This window comes from Nelumbo nucifera, chromosome 4, assembly GCF_055504915.1.
Source record: "Nelumbo nucifera cultivar China Antique chromosome 4, China Antique-T2T, whole genome shotgun sequence".
Lineage (NCBI taxonomy): Eukaryota > Viridiplantae > Streptophyta > Magnoliopsida > Proteales > Nelumbonaceae > Nelumbo > Nelumbo nucifera.
Genome location: NC_142652.1, coordinates 1280400 through 1302258, shown reverse-complemented (window position 1 = coordinate 1302258; position 21859 = coordinate 1280400). Strand labels below are relative to the sequence as shown.

At 40.5% G+C, this 21859-nt stretch overlaps 1 protein-coding gene across 4 annotated transcripts in view; it reads left to right on the top strand.

The window, feature by feature from the left end:
* LOC104591921 (Cysteine proteinases superfamily protein) overlaps positions 1 to 19657 on the top strand; it is a 61687-nt gene extending 42030 nt beyond the window's left edge. For 3 of the 4 annotated variants that reach the window (XM_010251070.3, XM_010251071.3, XM_010251072.3), the window contains exons 6-10: positions 7635 to 7708; positions 8033 to 8081; positions 18418 to 18502; positions 19254 to 19310; positions 19411 to 19657. In XM_010251070.3, the coding sequence (XP_010249372.1) occupies positions 7635 to 7708; positions 8033 to 8081; positions 18418 to 18502; positions 19254 to 19310; positions 19411 to 19457 (312 nt within the window). In that variant the 3' untranslated portion in view covers positions 19458 to 19657. Of the gene's footprint in view, positions 1 to 7634; positions 7709 to 8032; positions 8082 to 10543; positions 10683 to 18417; positions 18503 to 19253; positions 19311 to 19410 lie in introns of those variants that run through there. The other variant, XM_088903949.1, reaches the window with a different exon arrangement.
* The last annotated feature ends 2202 nt before the right edge of the window (positions 19658 to 21859 follow it).

Below are 21859 nucleotides of genomic sequence, written 5' to 3'. Positions count from 1 at the left end.
TTCAGCAGTAGAGAGAAGAGAGGAGAAGAAAAGGAGTGGGATGCCAACCAGAATTAAATTAGTTCTGGACGCCAACCCCTCTTTGTATTATATACTCAAATTAAAAGAATAAGAGATTACAAGAATGCCCTTAGTAGGGCGGCTACTTAAGTAGCTGAACAGTCACAACTTAAAAAACATAAACTAATGGGCCTAAAGCCCAATAACTTCCTAACTTAACAACTTAAAAATAAAGGATAAATAACTGGGCCCAATAACTAGAGATCGGCCCAACTCAACACTCCCCCTCAAGTTGGGAGTAAATGTCACACATTCCCAACTTGCGTAGGTCATGCTCTAGTTTGTTCCTTGTAACACCTTTTGTGAGAACATCAGCAAACTGCAAATCAGAAGCAATGTATGGGAGACAAACTTCCCCAGAAGTCACCATTTCTCTGATGAAATGTCTATCCACTTCAATGTGCTTTTCGGTCATGCTGAACTGGGTTATGGGCAATGTTAATTGCTACCTGATTATCATATTACAGCATCATAGGTTTTTTTGCCTTTACACCAATCTCTCCTAACAAGGAACGGATCCAGAGAAGTTCTGAAACTCCATGTGCCATGGCCCTACTTTTCCATGAGACTAGGTTACTCCCAACAAGGGTGCAGACTCTTGAAGTAGATCTCCTGTCATCAAGGCATCCTGCCTAATCAGCATCTGTATGAGCCTCTAGCTTCAACTGTCCATGATTAGGAAATTTGTATGCCTTTGCTTGGGTGTCCCTTTAGATAAGCAAGAATCCTGTCCTCCCAATGCTAGACTCGTGGGGCATGCATGTATTGACTCACCACACTCACTACATAGGAGATGTCTGGTCTTGTTATACACAAATACAACAGCCACCCCACAAGTCTCTGATATCTCCCAATGTCCTTTACCAGCTCACCTTCTTATGCATTAATTCTATGATTCTGATCAGTAGGAGTACTAATTGCCTTTGTTCCAAGCTTCCCTATTTCTTGTAGAAGATCCAGAACATACTTCCTTTGAGAAATAAAGATTCCATGTTTTGATCTTGTAACTTGAATGCCCAAGAAGTACCTAAGCTCTCCAAGATCCTTAATTTCAAATTCCCTGTGTAGATTATTCTTCAAACTGTGAATCTCACTCAGGTCATTTCTTGTGACAACAGTATCATCCACATAAACAATTAGGACTGTCACCAAGGATCCCCTCCGCTTCACAAACAAGGTATGGTCAGATTGAGTTTGAGTGTAGCCAAAAGCAACCAAGGCCTTCCTGAACTTGTCAAACCATGCTCTGGGAGACTGCTTTAAACCATAAAATGATTTCTTAAGTTTGCATGCCTTCCCCTTTTCAACATCACTATAGAAACCAACAGGAAGTTCCATATACACTTCCTCTTGCAGATCTCCATTTAGAAAAGCATTTTTCACATCAAGTTGAAATCGGGGCCAAGAGTATATGGCAGCAAGAGAAAGAAGTATCCGGACAAAAGTCATCTTTGCAACTGGTGCAAAGGTCTCTAATAATCAATGCCATAGGTCTGTGTGTACCCTTTTGCAACAAGTCTGACCTTATACTTTTCTATACTTTCATCTGCCTTATTTTTGACTGTGTAAACCCATCTGCATCCAACAACCTCCTTGCCCTCTGGTAGATCCACAATCTCCCATGTCTGGTTATTAATTAAGGCTTCCATCTCTTCCTGCATAGCTGTCTTCCACTTAGGTTTGGAGAGAGCCTCTCTGACATCCTTGGGTATAGAGGAAAGGAAGGCGTGGTAGGAAGGAGAAAGTCCAATGTAGGATAGATACTGTGAAATACAATGAGTAGTACACTTTCTCTTCCCTTTTCTAAGAGCAATAGGAAGGTCCAGGTTATCTGTAATGGGATTAGTAGAATCAATGGGAACCGAAACAGTAGAGGGATCAAGAGGAATACCTGAATCCGTGTCAGCAAAATCTGGAGTCTCCAAGGAACCGACAAGAAGTGATGTGAGTTGTTCTTCTGCAATGGAATCAACCTCCATGTGAAGTCTTTGTCGTGAGTAACACTGAGAAGCAGGACGCAAACGAGTGAAGGGATGAGAGATCCATCATATGGATGGCCGAACCCTACAGGAAGGTTGGGCGAAATTTCAAAAATTTCTCTCTCCCGTCGTCTGGGAATCGCATTCCCTATTTTAGAAAACTGCATTTTCAAGGATCATTCTTGAAACAAAATCGGACCAGATCTGAAACCAAAGGGAGGAGAGGGATATACCTGATACAAAGTAGCAGTAACTCCCAATGAAGGTGTTCACGCCCAAGGAGAAAACCAAAATCCACTTCCACTGAAGATGATACAGTGCATAGTGAAGCAGGATCAGCAGGATGACTCTTTAGCAAGAACCGACTTCTTCAGCAAGAATGGAGTAAAAGGCTGGTGAGCACGACTTCAGATTGTTTCTTCAGCCAAGAAACAATATCAAGAGTTGTTCTTGATCAGTTCCACAAGTGGAGATCGAATTGGGTAGGTATAGCAAGAATAAGGAGAGAATTCTACAGATTGCTGTGTGTAAAACTGAGGAATTCGCCCCCTATTTATAGTCTTCTTTGGATCAGCCTCCTAATCTAATTAGGAGAGAGTTTCTTGATCCAAATCTGATATTTGGATCTGGACTCTTAAATGGATAAGACTTATCTTATCCTTTCAGCTAATCCTAATCAGATTATAAATAAGTTCTTGCCTCCTTTTAATTAACCAATTTAAGCCTAGTTCGAATTGGGCTTTAGGCCCATTAAGCCTATGTGCTCACTTACACCTTTAACCTGCTACCTAGTTGGTTCTCTTTGTATGGTGTGGGACCCTTACATCGATCTACACATCAGCCACATGGGTTTAGCTTAGCCTTTGTTATAAGGCCTGGCCGAATTCACTGTAGGAGACAGTGACCCCCTGAGTCTATCACCATGGGCTCTTAATGGGCCCAACATTTACACTAAATTGTCCTTGGGTCCAGCCACCTTATGAAAACCCAAGGACTGCGGGCAGATGCAAGATTAGCCCATTAGGTATTACCCTCAATGGTCTTACACTTAACCTCTCAGCCCATAATGATCAAACACTACTCGACAAGAGAGGACCTCTCCCTCGCCTGCAAGGAACAGTGCTGCACTCTCTACTTACATGGATCCCGGGAATTAAAACCTTTTGCAAACATTTTGAAACCATAAATATATTTTGCAAACATTGTGTGTGTGTGTGTGTGTGTGTGTGTGTATGTGTGTGTGTGTGTGTATCTCTATATAAATATATTTTGCAAAAAATAAATTTCAACGTTTGAAATCAACTGCCGGCAATTTAGGTTTCCATCAGAGAGAGTGCATCCCCGATCATTCACTTTGTTCGACAAAGGGGCTGATCCTGTCACTATGATCATCCACTCAGATGAATTCTCGGACTGTCCCAACATACCCAGGTTTTGACCCCCTTTAAGGATCTCACTGATTGGCATATCAAAGACAACCCAATCCGACACCTAGTGCAGTACCATAATCGAGTCTAGGGGTCAGGTGTAACAATCCAGTTTTGCCCATCTTTCTCTAAGGTCTAGGGCAATACTGGAATTTTGGTCCGGTTCAAGGTTTCAAGAAAACCCACACTGCATGCACCTCAGGTCTCACCCTGGCAGCTGAGACAAGCCACCCCAACCAACTTGGCGGCACATCAGTGTCAGCCTTGGCAGGATAAATCTCCACAGATCTATCCAACGTCTGTGAAGATTCTAAACTAACACGAGTTTCATAGGTGTCCAGTTTAAGGGTATTACACAGAAACATAGCAAAACACATGAATCAATTATGTACTTTTATTCATTTACAATAAATGTCATCAAGCACATCAATCTGATTGGAGCTAAGGGCATACACTGTCTAACAAGGAGGTGGTATGGTAGGTGACATAGAGGATTAGACATAGGAGTGGACACAGGAACTGGAACTGGAAGAGGAATAGACTGTTCACTCACTTCCCCCAAACACTCCCCTTGAGAAGGATTCATCGAGAAGAAGGATGTGGACTCAAAAAAGGTGACATCCATAGTAACATATCGACTCCCAGAAACTGGATCATAGCAGCAGTACCCTTTTTGATTTTTTGCATATCCAAGGAAGACACACTTCTCTGCCTTCGAATCAAGCTTCGAGCGGTGAAGACCAAGAATATGTGCAAAGCAAACACACTCAAACACCTTGAGAGGAATATGGAACATCTCCCCCTCAAGAAAAAGGAGATTGAATGGTGTGCTGAATCCAAGTATACGGGAGGGCACCCTATCAATCAAAAAGATTGCTGTGAGAACTGCATCACCCCAAAACCGAACTGAAACAGTAGCTGCAATCATCATGCTTCTTGCAATCTCAACATTGTGTCTGTTCTTCCTCTCTGCAACACCATTCTGTTGTGGACTGTAGGAATAGCTGCTCTGATGGACAACACCATATTCTAACAGATATGAAACAAGGTGTTTTTCAAAATATTCCCTGGCATTGTCTGATCTGAACACCTTTATTCGTGTTCCAAACTGTGTTAGCACCATCTGATGAAATTGCCTTACCAAGGATGGTACCTCATCTCAAGATCTCATTAAGTAAATCCTAGAATATCGAGAAAAATCATCCATAAATAAGAGAAAATATCGATAGCCACCCATAGAAGGAGCATGATATGGTCCCCACACATCAGAATGAATAACACTAAAAGGAGATGAACATCTTTTATTACTAGCTTTAAAGGAATATCTACAATGTTTTCCAAGTTGATAACCTTCAAACTCCAGATTGGACAAATTAACAGACTCAAAAAGCCTTGAAAATAAGAAACTCAATGAAGAAAAAGACAAATGACCCAAACGATTATGCCAAAGCATAATCTGACTCACAAACCCCGACTCACTATCCCTGTTGACATGATGACCCTGATGATGAGGAAGCACATCCAGGAGGTAGATTCCATTCACTTCACGACCACTCCCAATCGTCCTCTTTATCCAGATCCTGCAAGACACAATGACCAAGAGAAAAAATTACTGAGCAATTCAGGTTCTTAGTCAAACTATTAACAGATAACAGGCTAGTACTTAATCTGGGAACATGAAGGACAGAGGGAAGGGAAATGGAATCATTAATCTTGACAGACCCCTTCCCAGCAATGGGAACATGAGATCCATCAGCTGTGGAGACTCTGTCTTTGCCAGAACAGAGCTGGTAAGAAGAAAAAATAGTGAAACTATGGGTCATGTGCTCTGAGGCTCTAGAATCTATAATCCAAGGAGGTTCCTCCTTACCTGTAGTAGAAACATAATTTGCAGTGGCATGTGAACTACCTGTGTGAGCAAAGGAAGTAGAGTGTGCTCCACCAGAACCACCTGTACCTAGCTGTCCACCTATTACTGAATTAGGACTAACTGTATCCTGTTGATTCAGGAACTGCCCATATCTCTCAAGTTCGGCCCTCACTGCGACAACTGCAACAGATTGCAGAGTAGATGTAGTAGGAGGGGCTGGTATGTCACCAGTGACTGCCATGTGAGCATTTCCCTTCTTGTTTTTGAGTCTATCCGGCACAAGATGAGGAAGAAGTTTCCAGCAGGTATCTCTTGTGTGTTTAGGCTTCTTACAGTAGTCACAAATCAAATTCTTTTTGTCTTCCTTCCTAATTTCACTACCACCCCGGTCTCCACCTTGTTTAGGTTTCACAGTGCTAACCATGGCTGATTTATCAAAACCAGAATTTTTCATCATCACATTTCTCCTGCTCTCTTCCCCTGATACAAAGGCATATGCCTGGGAGAGTAACACTGTCCCTGGAAAGAATATGCTGTCTTGCAATATCATATTCAGGATTAAGGCCAACAAGAAATTCAAAAACCCTATACTTCTCTAGGAGCTTCTGGCAGGCAGCTGCATCCTTAGTGGTTTCCCAAACAACTGTCTCCAAATGGTCAATCTCCTGCCACGAGGTTTTAAGGGCTGAAAAGTAAACAACAATAGGTCTATCTCCCTGCCTTGTAGCAATAATTTGATTCCTCAATTGATAGGTACTAGCAACATTATCACTCTGTGAGTAGGTTTCTGCAACCCCATCCCATATTTCCTTAGCTGTATTTGCCGACAAAAAATTCTTACTTATATGGGGCAGCATCGAATTACACAATTAAGTCATCACCATATAATTTTCCTGTACCCATCGGGAGCTGCTAGTTCGGGGTTTCACTTCCTCACCAGTGATATACCCTAACTTCCCGCGAGCACCAATGGCCATCTTTGCAGATTGTGACCATTCTAAGTAATTTGAACTATCAAACTTAATTGTACTAATGGTCCCAACCCCGAAAAGGTCTCTGACACCTCCCACTGGTCTCATTTCACTCCCGGGTTTGTTTTCAACTCCGTTATCCTCCATAATTCTCAAAAAGGGGTTAGAAGGTTATTGTAGGATGAAAGAATATCAAATAAATCACTTTTGGTACCACTGACACCCTTCTGGTGCCCTAGATGACCTTTCCACAAAAGATTCCTTTTCTGCGGGATGGAAGAAAAGAGAGAAGAGGCAGCCGCTCTCTCCAAAGACTTCCAAAACAGGCAGGACTTGAACCGCCCCCTTCAGAAAACTCCAAGGAACCCTAAAAAATTAGGGCACCACTTCCTAGGTCAAAATTGAAGAGAACAACAGAAGCAGGACTCCCCCTTTCTCCAGTTTTTCCTGAATTTGATGGGAAACCCTAGACCAGCTACAAGGCAAAACAGATCCAACAAGAAATCCAAAAACTGGGCTTACCTGAGATCTTCGATCAGCCTCTCAAATCACCATGCAGTCGGCCGATCTGGGGCTGCATGACAGAATAGCTCAAGGAACCTTCAAACCTAGCTCTGATACCAAGTAGAAATCACTGATTGCAGTTTTAGATGAATTCCTTGTGAAGAGAAAGAAGAAGAAGATGGAGAGTTTCAGCAGTAGAGAGAAAAGAGAAGAAAAGGAGTGGGATGTCAACCAGAACTGAATTAGTTCTGGCCACCAACTCCTCTTTGTATTATATACTCAAATTAAAAGAATAAGAGATTACAAGAATGCCCTTAGTAGGGCGGCTACGTAGCTGAACAGTCACAGCTTAAAAAACATAAACTAATGGGCCTAAAGCCCAATAACTTCCTAACTTAACAACTTAAAAATAGAAGATAAATAATTGGGCCCAATAACTAGAAATCGGCCCAATAACTAAATGGATATCATTTGAAGCCTTGTTGATAGAACAAGTCAATATTTTTTTTTTTTAATTTAACTTGACATTTATTTGTGTCTATGTTGCTATTCCAAGATTTTGTGAGGTTGGTTTCCCATAAACTTTAACACCTGAGTGTTTGGTATCTATTCCACATACCTAGGTAACAATCATCATGAGTTTGGGGATTACTTGGACCTCGTATTCTCTCTATTTTGTGTTAATGTTGCATCAAAATATTCTCTCTCACACATACAACCTCTCTATCTATATCTATATCTATCTTCATTTATTTAAGGTTCCCGAAGATGTTAGTTTTAAGTTTTCTACATTCTCTAACCTCTTGTTGCTGGCTTGCTGCAGCTTAAAGACTACCGTTCTTTGTATGAAGGCTATGTTCCCATGAAGTATAAAAGCTATTGCAAGAAAATGGCCAGGTAGGATGTCTCCTTGAGGGCTTCTACTTAATCATTTTCATGCAATTATTCCCTGTTTGGAAGTCATCCCAAAAGGAATATTTCATTATGGTCATCCATTACATTTTACTATAGAATTTTACCCATCTAAAATGACCCTCTCCAGGTTGTTAGCAAAGTATTTGATCAAGATCATTCTGATTTTCTGAAAATGGGCTCATTTCCAGATTCTTAATAACCTGAATCAATCCATTTTAGGTGTTGATGCTATAGGTCAAATAATTTGTACTTCATCAATGTGAAGAAAAATGACTTCTGTTTCTGGCTCCTTTTTTCATCATGCAGATCTGGGGAATGGGGAGACCATGTCACCTTACAAGCAGCAGCTGACAAGGTGTAGTCTTCTCTGGCACAACAATTCTATCCATACATACGTATACATACATACATACATACATACATACATATACATTTAGTAGATGGGTCAATGCATACATAACATATATATATATATATATATATATATATATATAGGAGTTTTATTTGTCATGATATGCGTACTTTCTTAACAAGTATCACCTAGGCTATCTATTAAAACAATGTCATGATCCTCATGGATACTGAACATTATTAGATGGTACATGAGCAATTTCCTGTCCCAAGGCCTTGATCTTTAACTGATGCATCATATAACGAATAGCGATGATTGCTCAAAATGTTGCTTTTTGAGGCAGAACCTTCTTCATTGATAAAAGAATACTTTCTGTTGAAGATTAATCAGTTTTATGTTGTTTTTCTGAGTAGATGTTTTATGTTAGTTGTTAGATAAGAGGTGGGGACCACAATAGTTATGTGAGTCCAAATTTTATTATGTTTTTGAGTCTTATATATGCTTTTTTATGTTTTGCCGCCCTATAAGGGCATAGTTGTCTTTGTACTGCTCTATTATTTTTAGTATAAATAATAAGTGAAGGGGGCGGCTAGATTATTGCTCTCTTTTCTTTCAAGATCTCTTCTCCTTCTCTCTTCAAGAAACCACTTTTTGTTCCTATTTTTTGAGTTCAGTAAAATTCTACTTGGTATCAAAGCCAGGTTAGGGTTCTTGAAGTATTCTCATGTAGCCCTAGATCGGCCGACTGCATGAAGTAACAAAGGGCTGATCGATCTACTATATATTGCCCAGTTCTTGGATTTTTTGGTGGGATCTAGTCATTAGGAAGGTGATCTACTGTTCGGCATCAAAATCAAGAAGAACTGGAATACGACGAAGAGTCCTAGAAAAGTTGGGCTCTTTGTTTTTTATCTGATCTTGGGCACCCAGGTATTGTTAGTTTTCTTTTGATATTCTGAAGAGGGTGGTTAAGTTTCTAGAATTTTTCTGAGCCTCCTGGAGTGATCGATTCACTCCTCTCTATTGGGAGGTGTGGGGAGGAGAGAGATTTCTCTCCTGATAGGGTTTTCTTCTTTTAGAAGGGTTGGTTTCTGTGTGTGTGATATTAAATTGTTTTTGGAAGGTCTCCAATCTATTTTTTCTTACTGTTGAATTGTTTGAAGTAAGATGGAGAGTTGGAATACCGAGGTGAAATCCACCGGTATTGTGGGAATGGGTGTTGGAGGTAGTAGTTATATTTTTGGGTCTGGAATCATTACTACAGTAAAACTTGATGGTACAAATTATTTAGAGTGGGTACAATCAGCCAAGATGGCTATTGGTGCCCGTGGAAAATTAGGGTACATCACTAGGGAGGAGAAGAAACCTGATATAGACTCTTCTCGATGGGTGCAGGAGAATTACATGGTAATGTCCTGGTTGTTTAATTCTGTGTTACCTCATATTGCAAAAAATTTCCTATGGGCTAATACTGCTAAGGAGATTTGGGATGGAGTGACTAAAACCTACTCTCAAAAGCAAAATGAAGCCAGAGCCTATCAATTAAGGAATCAGGTGATAAGTATGAAACAGGGAAAAAAAACCCTTGCTGTGTATTTCTCCATGCTAAAAACCCTTGGCAGGGCTGAACCCTGAATTTGACATTGCTAGGCAGCATATTCTTTCTAGGGAGGGTGTGACTCTCTCAAGCCTATGCCTTTTGTCTCTGGAGAGGAGAGTAGGAGGAATGTAATGCTGAGACAGCCTAGGATTGACCAGTCGGCTATGGTTAGTACAACCAAACCTAAGTCGAATGGAGACAGGGGAAGTAGTGAGACTAGAAGGGAAGATTAGAAGGACTTGGTGTGTGATTATTGTAAGAAGCCTAAGCATACCAGGGACACTTGTTGAAAGCTTCATCCAAATCTGATGCCTGCTCAGATAAGGAACAGAAAGGGAAATGCAAATGTGGCCACTACAAGAGACTCTTTGGCCCCTCTTTCCCAAACTGATTGGGAATCCATTGTAGTAGCAGCAGTGAGAATAGAATTGGAAAGGTTTGGACAGCTTATGAGTAAAAAAGATTCACTTAGTTGTGGCCTTCCAGATGGACAGTAGAATGCAGGAGCCAACTACACCACTTCTTTTGCACATACAGGTAGTTCATATGCAATTACAAATCTTGCATCCACTTCAGGTAAGGAGGGATCTCCCTGGATTATAGACTCAGGAGTATTTGAGCACAAGACTAATGCCCCTACCCTTTTTAGTTCCTATCAGTTGTGCTCTGGTAGAGGCAGAGTCTCTATAGCAGATGGTTTACATATTCCCATTGCTGGGAAAGGGACAGTTAGAGTGACCGCTGATATAACTTTATCTTTTGTTTTACATGTCCTAAACTTCATACCAACCTACTTTATGTTAGTTCTTTAACAAAAAATTTGAATTGTTCCGTGACCTTTCTTCTTGGTAATTGTATTTTGCAGGATATGGAGTCAAAGAAGATGATTGGGAGTGGTCGTGAGGTGAATGGAGTCTACCTTCTGGATGAGATTCCGAGACATTAGGGCCATCATGTTAGTAGCAGCAGTAGTAGTGGGTCAGAGTCTACCTTCTGGATGAGATTCCGAGACATTAGGGCCATCATGTTAGCAGCAGCAATAGTAGTGGGTCAGAGTCAATGAACCAGATTATGCTTTGGCACAATCGCTTGGGACATCTTTCTTTTAGTTCTTTAAAATGTCTTTTCCCAAAGTTATTTGAGTCTGTTCAATTATCTACTTTGGAGTGTGAGAGTTGTCAGTTAGGAAAGCATTGTAGACAGTCTTTTAAACCAAGTAATAAAAGAAGTACTTCTGCTTTTAATATTGTTCACACCGATGTATGGGGGCCATATCAAATCCCTTCCATGGGAGGATTCCGTTACTTTCTCTTGTTTGTGGATGATTATACACGATATTCTTGGATATATTTGATGAGATCATGTGGTGAGGTTTCTAACTTAGTACGACAATTCCACCAGATGGTTCTCACACAATTTGGAGTGAGAACTAAGGCTTTTAGATCAGATAATGCCAGAGAGTACTTTGAGAAGGACCTGGCCACGTATCTCTTAGAACATGGTGTAGTTCATCAAAGTAGTTGTGCATATATACCGCAACAAAATTAAGTTGCTGAGAGGAAGAATAGACACATTATGAAGGTGGCAAGGAGTCTTATGGTGTGTGCTTCAGTTCCTGTTCATTTCTGGGGAGATGCAGTTCTTACAGCCGTGCATTTGATTAACCATGTTCCTTCACGAACTTTGAGGTTTAAGGTGCCATTTAGTCTTCTTTTTCCAGATGGGGAGATATTTCACATACCTTTGAGGGTTTTTGGTTGTGTTTCCTTTGTTCACATTCTCAGCCCCCATTGCAAGAAATTGGATCCTAAGGCCAAGAAATGTGTTTTTCTTGGGTATGTTCAAAACTAAAAGGGGTATTGCTGTTATGATCTAGTGTCGAGGAGTAGATTTGTGACTATGGATGTTACCTTTTTTGAATCCACCTTCTTCTTCTCAAGTGGTTCTCCTCAGGGGGAGAGTTTTGGGGAGAAGAACTTACAATTTGTTCCTCTTCTTGTTTCTTTTGTGCCTCCATTAGTTCCATCATCAGTTCAGTTAACACCTCCATCAGTTCCATCATCCGTTCAGCCAGCACCTCCATCAATTCCATCATCAGTTCAGCCAACACCTCCATTAGTTTCATTACCTGAGCCACTACGGGCAGCCTCAGAAATATCAGCGCCGACAAACACTCCTATCGATCCACATCACAGAATTAATGTTGTGGATGGTGAGTTGATAAAAGATGTGGGGAGATATCAAAGAATGGTGGGTCGACTATTATATTTGTGTATGGCACGATCAGATATTTCTTATGCTGTCAGTTTGTGAGTCAGTACATGCATGCACCTCGGGTTCAGCACTAGGAAGCTATTGAGAGAATACTTGCATATTTGAAAAAGCACCCTGACAGCATTCTTTTCTTAAATCATGAGAATTTGAAGCTAGAATCCTATATAGATGCAGACTGGGCAGGATGCTTAGATGACATGAGATCCACATCAGGAGTGTGTACCTTTGTAGGTGGAAACTTGATCTCCTGGAAGAGTAAGAAGCAAGCGGTTGTGGCAAGGTCAAGTGCAGAGGCTGAGTATAGATCCATGGTTCATGGTGTCTCAGAACTTCTTTGGGTTAGATCTCTTTTGAGTGAGATTGGGGTAAAAGAAGAGGAACCTATGATGTTGTACTGTGACAATCAGGCTGCAATCAATATTGCCCACAATCCAATTCAGCATGACAGGACAAAACACATTGGAGTTGATAGACACTTCATAAGAGAAAGGGTAACAACCGGAGAAATCTGTTTGCCTTACGTCTCTTCAGAGTTGCAGTTGGCTGATGTTCTCACTAAAGGAGTGGCAAAGAACAAGCTTGAACATGATCTACGCAAGTTGGGAATGTGTGACATTTACTCCCAACTTGAGGGGGAGTGTTGAAGATTAATCAGTTTTATGTTGTTTTTCTAAGTAGATGTTTTATGTTAGTTGTTAGATAAGAGGTGGGGACCACAGGAGTTATGTGAGTCCAAATTTTATTATGTTTTTGAGTGTTATATATGTTGTTTTATGTTTTGCCGCCCTATAAGGGCATAGTTGTCTTTGTACTGCTCTATTATTTTTAGTATAAATAATAAGTGAAGGGGGCGGCCAGATTATTGCTCTCTTTTCTTTCAAGATCTCTTCTTCTCTTCTTCTCCTTCTCTCTCCAAGAAACCACTTTCTGTTCATATTTTTTGAGTTCAGCAGATTTCTACTTTTTCCATTCAATTTTAATTGATACATCAACTATTATATTGAGGAATCTTGAAAGATGTCTTCCAATTACATTACAACATTGTCCATTATATAGATGCTCTCTAAGATGGATACTGGAGGAATATCCATAAATCAACAATGATTGTTTGATGCATGGAAGTTCTTGTCCTTTCCCCCTTACAGCTCTTATCTTTCATATTGGTACAATACCTTTGATGTTGTCCTACTTCAAGTGATTTGATCTTTCAATCAGTATATGATGAATCTTTAAAAAAAAATATTTTTGAACATCACTGCATGCTTGGAATTTAGATCTTTTGAGGTAGATAGATGCTAATGCATATAAATTGTAGAGAAACTGATGGCTGTGGGGCCACTCTATCCGTAGGGTAGAATATACCTAGTCTATTTGTTATGTTATTCTGTTATTCTAGTTCTGTTATTTACTTTTTAGTTTTTTATATTGTTAAGTGTTATGATGTAAACACCAAGGGCAAATATGTCATTTCATGTAACTAGCATAACATATAAATATTAAATTGAAGTGGCGGCGGCAGATTATTCAGAATCTGTCCTTCCTTTCAAACCTGTGTTCTACTGCTCTCTCACTAATCTTTCTCCTCTTTCTTCTTCACTTTCTCTTCTGTTCGAACCGGAAATTCCTTAGTGTCCAAGACTGATAGCAGTCTTGATCATCTTCATGGTATCAGAGCCAAGTTAGGGTTTCTTATGTGAGTCTAATACCAGCCGACCACATGAGAATCTCCTAGGACTAGAAGCTGAAAAGGTGGAGTTCGTAGACTGATTCTTGGAGATCGCCAGAAGTGCTAGCAGCTATTGGAAGTTTTGTTATGTGGTCAGGAAGGATCAGAGAAGACTAGGGTTCGGGTAACCCTAGAAGGCAGCGAACAATTCTTTTCTTGTAAGTCATCTACTTTTCTAAGAAAAGATAGGTTGGACCTATCTGGTGAGGAAGGCTGAACCGTTCTAGGTTTTCATCTCTTCGATTCACTAGGGTTTTACAGCAAACCCTACTGTTCTGCTGTGATTAAAACCCTACTGTTTTACACTTCGATTCACTAGGGTTTTACAGCAAACCCTACTGTTCTGCTGTGATTAAAACCCTACTGTTTTACACCGAACTGTCTCAGCCTTGTTTCTTTCTGCACTAGAGTCTGAAAGTGATCTTGCGGCAAGCCCTAGTGCTGGACTGAATCTTGTGATCTATCTAGAGCTGTCCTCAAACTTATTGTTAGCATTGATCAGATTCTAGGGTTTCATATTAACCCTACTGCAAGTCTATCTATACTGTACTGATTAGATTGTGCAACTGAATTGATCACTTTAAGGACTGATTAAAACCCTAATTCTGCAAAGGCAAATCAGACCTCCTTCTAAGCTGTTTTTCAGAGTTTTTTGGGGTTTTCGAACTCTCTTAAAGGGGTTAGAGCTCTACGGACAGCCACTGTTGTGTTTGTTAGTTGATTTCAGATCAGAGTTATCCCAGTTTTGTGCACATACACTGTGAATACAGATCAGGCCTATATTGTTTTTGATTGTGATTGGTAGTCCAAGTGCTGTTTTAAGACTTGACCGAGATGGAGTTTAAAAATCAGGCAGAAGGTAGCTTTGGAAGCATCAGTTATGGCAGTGTTTCTGAGATGGGTGGTCAGATTACAACCGTAAATTCAGGTACTCTAGCTTCAGCCTACCATGCCTCAGCTCCAGGTACTACTGAACCTTGTTGGGTAATAGATTCAGGTGCATCCGACCACATGACTAGCTTGCCTTCACTGTTTACCTCTTACCATTTGTCATCTGGTAGGGATAAAGTATCTATTGCTGATGGCTCCCTGGTTCCTATTTCTAGGAAGGGGGACATTAAGTTATCAGATACGATCTAGTTGTCTTCTGTCTTACATGTTCCTAAGCTTGATACTAACCTCCTTTCAGTCAGTAGTATTACCAAACACATGAACTGTTCAGTAACTTTCTTCCCTGACTGGTGTGTTTTTCAGGACCTGGAGACGAAGAAGGTGATTGGGACTGGCCGTGAGACAAATGGGATCTATCTGCTCGGGGAGAGTTCTCGTCGGGAAGAGTCAGTGGGTAAGAGGTCACTTGTTTCCCAGAGTGTGAGTTCGGTTATGCTTTGGCATAACCGATTGGGTCATCTGTCTTTTCGGTCCTTAAAGAGTTTGTTTCCTACTTTGTTTGAGTCTGTTGAGTTGTCCCAGTTGCAATGTGAAAGCTGTGAGTTTGCTAAACATTGTAGAAACTCTTATTCATTGAGTAATAAAAGGAGTAATCGTCCTTTTGATCTTGTGCATACGGATGTTTGGGGGCCATATCACATTCCTTCTATGGGTGGGTACAGATATTTTTTGTTATTTGTTGATGACCATACCCGGTTTTCTTGAGTTTATCTTATGCGTTCACGAGATGAGGTTCCCGCCCTGACCCAAAACTTTCACCAAATGATCATAACCCAGTTTGATGTCAAGATTAAAGTTCTTAGATCTGATAATGCAAAGGAATACTTTGCTAAGTCATTGGCATCTTATCTTCTTACTCATGGGGTTATCCATCAGAGCTCTTGCCTTCATACACCTCAGCAGAATGGGGTTGCAGAAAGGAAGAATAGGCACATCTTGGAGGTGGCTAGAAGTCTTATGTTTACCTCCAATGTCCCTATTCGCTTCTGGGGTGATGCTATCCTCACGGCGGTATATCTTATTAATCGGATTCCTTCCCAGGTTCTTGATTTTCGATCTCCTTTTTCCCTTCTATATCCACATGAGGAGTTGTTTTCTATTCCCCTTAAAACATTCGGTTGTACCTGCTTTGTTCAGCTTCTCGGACCCCATCACTCCAAGTTTGAACCCAAGGCCTCCAAATGCATTTTCCTTGGTTATGCACAAACTCAAAAGGGGTATTGTTGCTATGATCCTGTCACAGGGAGGAAGTTCGTCTCCATGGATGTCACTTTCTTTGAAGAGACACCCTATTATCCTCGGGTTTCTCCTCAGGGGGAGAGCAGTGAGAGTAGGGGTTTAAGTCCTTGTCTTCAGGGGGAGAGCAGTGAGAGTGGGGTAGTTCCTTTACCTATTCCATTGGGTGATGGGAGCTGCAATGGTGAGGGTGGCCAGAAGGATCAGAAGTTGAGGGGGAGCTGCAATGGTGAGGGTGGTCAGAGGGATCAGGAGTTGAGGGTCTATCACAGGCGGTGCAGGCAGGTTGATCCCGATCATCAATAGTCCAGGCCAGCTCCAATCTCATCTACGGCTCCAGGTCCAGACATTACAGTCCCAGGACCCACAGAGACTTCTATTGTTGCCATTTCACCTCCTACAGATGAACTTGATCTTCCGATTGCAGTCCGTAAAGGGAAACAACATGTACCACATCTACAGCCCACTGTATTTCCCATTTTTTATCCTATGATCACCTATCTCCTACCTACAGGTCCTACCTTAGTTCCATTTCCAATGTCCCTATTCCAAGAACAGTACAAGAGGCCCTATCAGTCCCGGAGTGGAGAGGTGCAATGCAAGTTGAAATGGATGCCCTGTTGAAAAATAATACCTGGGAGCTAGTTGACTTGCCCAAAGGAAAGAAACTAGTTGGATGCAGATGGATATTTACTATGAAGCACAATGCGGATGGATCCATTGAGAGGTACAAAGCTCGGCTAGTTGCAAAAGGGTTCACTCAGACTTATGGTATAGATTACTTGGAGACATTTGCCCCGGTAGCCAAGATGACCACCATTCGGGTTCTATTATCTCTTGCAGCAAGCCACACTTGGCCTTTGTACCAAATGGATGTTAAAAATGCCTTCCTGAATGGGGACTTGCAGGAAGAGGTTTACATGCAGTTGCCTCCTGGATACTATGATACAGAGACAGGTAAGAAGAGGTTTGAAGCAGTCACCTAGAGCTTGGTTCGACAGATTCAGACTAGCTCTTGGAAAGTTCAGTTATGTACAGGCCCAGTCAGATCATACACTGTTCATCAAGAGGGTGGAGTCTTCACTGACACTACTTGCAGTATATGTTGATGATATTGTGGTGACAGGAAATGACAGCCATGAGATTGAGTCCCTCAAACAGCTCCTTCATCAAGAGTTTGAGGTGAAAGATCTGGGTACACTACGGTATTTTTTGGGCATTGAGGTTGCTAGATCTAAACAGGGGATCTTTGTCTCTCAGAGGAAATATGTTTTAGATCTATTGGCTGAAACTGGAAAGCTGGGTGTCAAACCTGTAGATACACCCATTGAACAGAACCACAGGATTAGTGCAAAGAGTGGGGAGCTGCTTGAAGACAAAGTTATGTTCCAGCGGTTGGTAGGAAAGCTCCTATATCTTTGCCTCACTCGGCCGGATATTACTTATGCTGTTAGTGTTGTCAGCCAGTACATGCATTCTCCTAGAACCACACATCTTCTTGCGGCAGAAAGAATTTTAGCCTACTTGAAGAGATGCCCGGGTAGGGATATACTGTTCAAGAACAATAACCACATGAAGGTGGAGGTCTATACAGATGCGGATTGGGCTGGGAGTGTTGATGACAGACGGTCTACCCCAGGATATTGTGCCCTTGTGGGAGGAAACATTGTCTCCTGGAGAAGTAAGAAACAAAGTGTTGTCTCCCTGTCTTGTGCTGAAGCAGAATACCATGGCCAACGGAGTGGCTGAAATCCTATGGCTAAGATCTCTACTTGAGGAGTTGGGTATTGAGTATGAGAAGCCTCTGATGCTGTATTGTGATAATCAAGCAGCCATTAATATAGCACATAATCCATTGCAGCATGACAGAACCAAACACATTGAAGTTGACCGACATTTTGTACGAGAGAGGGTCTCATCTCAAGAAATATGCCTCCCTTACATCACATCCAGTATGCAACTAGCAGATATCCTCACTAAAGCTGTATCAAGAAAGAAGCTAGAAGCGGATCTATCCAAGTTGGGAATGATAAATATTTACTCCCAACTTGAGGGGGAGTGTAGAGAAACTGATGTGGGCCCCACAGCTGTGGGGCCACTCTGTCCGTAGGGTAGAATATACCTAGTCTATCTGTTATGTTATTCTGTTATTCTAGTTCTGTTATTTACTTTTCAGTTTTTTATATTGTTAAGTGTTATGATGTAAACACCAAGGGCAAATATGTCCTTTCATGTAACTAGCATAACATATAAATATTAAATTGAAGTGGCGGCGGCAGATTATTCAGAATCTGTCCTTCCTTTCAAACCTATGTTCTACTGCTCTCTCACTAATCTTTCTCCTCTTTCTTCTTCACTTTCTCTTCTGTTCGAACCTGAAATTCCTTAGTGTCCAAGACTGATAGCAGTCTTGATCATCTTCATAAATGAACAGATACTTTCGCATTTTCATTTAGTTCCATTTGTGATTCTACATTTAGTCTTGCTGTGATATTGATATAACATCTCACACTTAACCTGACATCAAGTCTAAGACTTGTGGTTGTCTGCAGTTTGCAGCGAAGATATGTCTTCTAACTTCATTCATAAATACATGCTTTATTGAAATTTTGCCACTACATCAGACTCCTCAGCGAGGTAAAACCAACAGACATAATTTTTGCTGTGATATGTTATACTTTTCAATTTTATACACTATCCTTGTGTGGATGATGGATGCGTTTATTTTCAACATATAATTTTTTGCATCATCAGAATCAGCAACTACCTTATCCCACAGAAGCGTGTTTTGGAAAATTTTAGTAGTTAGAATTAGAAATTGATTCTATGCAACATCCACCATATATGCCTCTTGAGCCAAGCCTTGTTTTTGGTACATTTCTTTTATTTGGAGTTCTCATGGTCCAGTTGCTAGATCATGATTATATTATTATGCTGCTGAATACATTTTCTCCCTTTTGACTAATCTAACTTAAAGGATGCATCTTCCTTGGTAGATATGATTTGCTTTTACTTGAGATTGTATTGATTTCTCCATTTAACATAACCAATTTTCACAAGTCCCATACTCCCATAATAAACACTCATATAGCAAGAGGCCAAGATACATTATAATGTTCGTCAATGCCTCCAGACTAGTAATGGGAGTTAGGAATTGCAGGTTTATGGAAAATGCTGGATAAAAAGACCTATTAATGAACTTGGCTTTGAATCAAAACTCTGCTAAAAATTGGTTAGGATACATGTATATCTTCATTTAGTTTGTATTACTCCCCCAAGTGTTGTTTGCTCTTGGGAGTGTTGAAACATTTATTTACTTGTGCATAGGCTATGGACTTGTATTGGAAATTATACTGGTAGAATACCAACTAATTTTGGCTTTGTGCAGAGCTTTGGTTAAGTTTTTGGTCTGAGGTACATTACAATTCACTATATGAAATCCGAGGTCAGTTGTGAAATTCTTTCAAGGTATTTCTGTAATCTCAATGGAGGATAAGAACATTCATATCTGAGAAGTCTGAGAAATTGCTGTACCTTTCTTACAGATGTTCCAATTGATAACAAGCCCAAGAGGAAACACTGGTTATTCTAAGGATGGGGTGGTTTGTAGCTTTATGGCATTCAAGAGATTGTCAAGACCTGTCATTGTGCATAATTATAGTCCTAATTATGGCATTCGGGATCTTTTGTTGTCCATATATACCTAACCTGACCTATGTATAAAGCTATACTATCAATATTAAGTGCATTTATATCATTAATTATTTTATTTTTTTAAAGAAATTTATGTGAATCTTCTGTTTTGTTGAATTCTTGGAGGATCTTGGTGAGATGAATTACCAAAATCTTTTGCAACTAACATGTCCGATTAAATTAATGGTTCCGTGCTGTTCCCCCAACTAATTTCTAGAAGATACTTTTTTTTTTATTTACAGGCTAGATGGAATTTTTATTCTTTTTTTTTTTTTGGCAAAAAAGGAACCATATAAACAGCAAGGGTACATTAAAAGTCCCCTTTTACAGCTTTCAGAAAAAAACATGCATGTAAGTACGTAGGGGGTTGGACCTACTAACAAAAGTGTTTTTAAGCCTAGCTTGTTTTGCAAGTTCATGGGCCGGCTTAACCACCGTCCTATTTACATATAATTACTTTACATCAACAAAAAATGAATATAGGTCAAAGATGTGATCATATAACGCTTGAGCTTCCCATGTGATATTTTTATCAGTTCCTTTTAACTTCAACAAAACATCCTTGGCATCTCATAGTAGAAAACCTTTTTTTGTAGCCCATACAAAAAAAAAAATTGTGCAGGCCTCTTATTATTGCCCAGAGCTTAGTTGTTGATGATGATCTTGCCATGCAATGTTGTCCTTCTTCAAGGAGAAGAGGAGATCCATGTGAGAACATAAAGAACCCAATAGATGTATTGTGTGTGATAGTATTCCATGATCTATCCACCATGATGATCGGGAGTTCTGTGTGTAGAGCATCTTGCGATTCTCATTCAATGTTTGGGTGTGGATGAGATGAGCATTGTGGCTTAGAAACTTTAAAATTAGAGTAGTTACCAGCCTTCCACAGGAGGGTCTGGTTTACCATTATTGAAGATACTATCGTTCCTTGCATCCCAAAGGCTTCTGAAGATGGCAAAGATTTTTGCGAGGTAATTATACTTTAGGGCTTTGATATGATTATTATACTGCCACCACCATTCCAACAAGTCACTTTGACCTGAATTTAGAAAAAGCCTCTGGCATGAGCCCAACTTGATCTTGAATCCAAACAACCCTAGCTAGAGGACATTCTAGGAAGAGATGGTTTTGAGTTTTAGGGGATGACTAACAAAAAGTGCACCAGGTGTCATCTTTTCTTCTGCAAATTCAGACGATTGTTTTTGTTCTAATCACCTTATGTAGAAATTTCCACATAAAAATCTGGCATCTATGCAAGTATGGGGTTGCCCAAATTATGGACCATCTTGCTACATTTGCTTGATTTTGGGTCGTGGAGTTAATGAGAGTATGATAAGTTGATCTCACCGAAAATTCACCATTCTTGGAATTTTTCTATAGCAAATGGTCACTTTGTTGTAAAGGCCTAAGAGGGGATATTAAGAATGGCTTCTACACTGCTATCATCAAACAAATGGTAGAGATATTCTATGTCCCAAGTAAGGCTCTCAGTGATTAGATCGCAGGCCTTCAATTGAGAGGGTCCATTGCTTGCAGTTGTTCTCGTAGGGGTGTTATTCTCTAGCTGGGGAATCCAAGGATCCAAGAAAGTTGAGATTTTTTTCCCATCCCTGAGCTTCCTGAAGAAGTGAGGTTTCAGCTCATTTTTTAACTTGATAATTCTCTTGCACCACCCCGAGTCCGAAGCTTTTGCTTTCAAGTTGAAGAAACATTTGCCTTTTACATACTTGGCTTCTATTTGCTGAGCCCAGCGACTACCACTGTGATTTAGTAGCCTCCATACTGATTTCAGGAGGAGAGTTGTGTTCATAAAGGAGAATTTCCTTATCCCTAAACCACCAAGGGCTTTGAGTGAACACATGATGCTCCATTTCAGGTTGCAGTTAGCAACATTGCTCGATCTACCAGACCACCAGAAGTTCTTTTGCAGTCTATCCATTCTCTTGTAGAGGCCAGTTGGAAGGGAGCTTGTTTGCATGGTGTACAAGGGAATACTTTGAATAACTGCTTTGATGAGTATGGTACGACCAGCTTGGGAGAGAGTTTTAGTTTGCCATAGTTCTATCATGTGTGAAATGTTTTCTGCAAGTTGCTTATGAGTACTCATCTTTCCCCCTTCTCTGTCTACCAACCAAGTCCTAAGGTATTTGGTACTGAAATTAATGGTTTTCATTCTTAGAGTTTTGCTTAGCAACTTTTGGTGTATTCTATAAGTGTTCCTGCTAAACAAAACTCCTGATTTAGCAAAGTTAATATGTTTCCCTGAGATTTGCTCAAACAACCGGAGAGTGGCTTTAG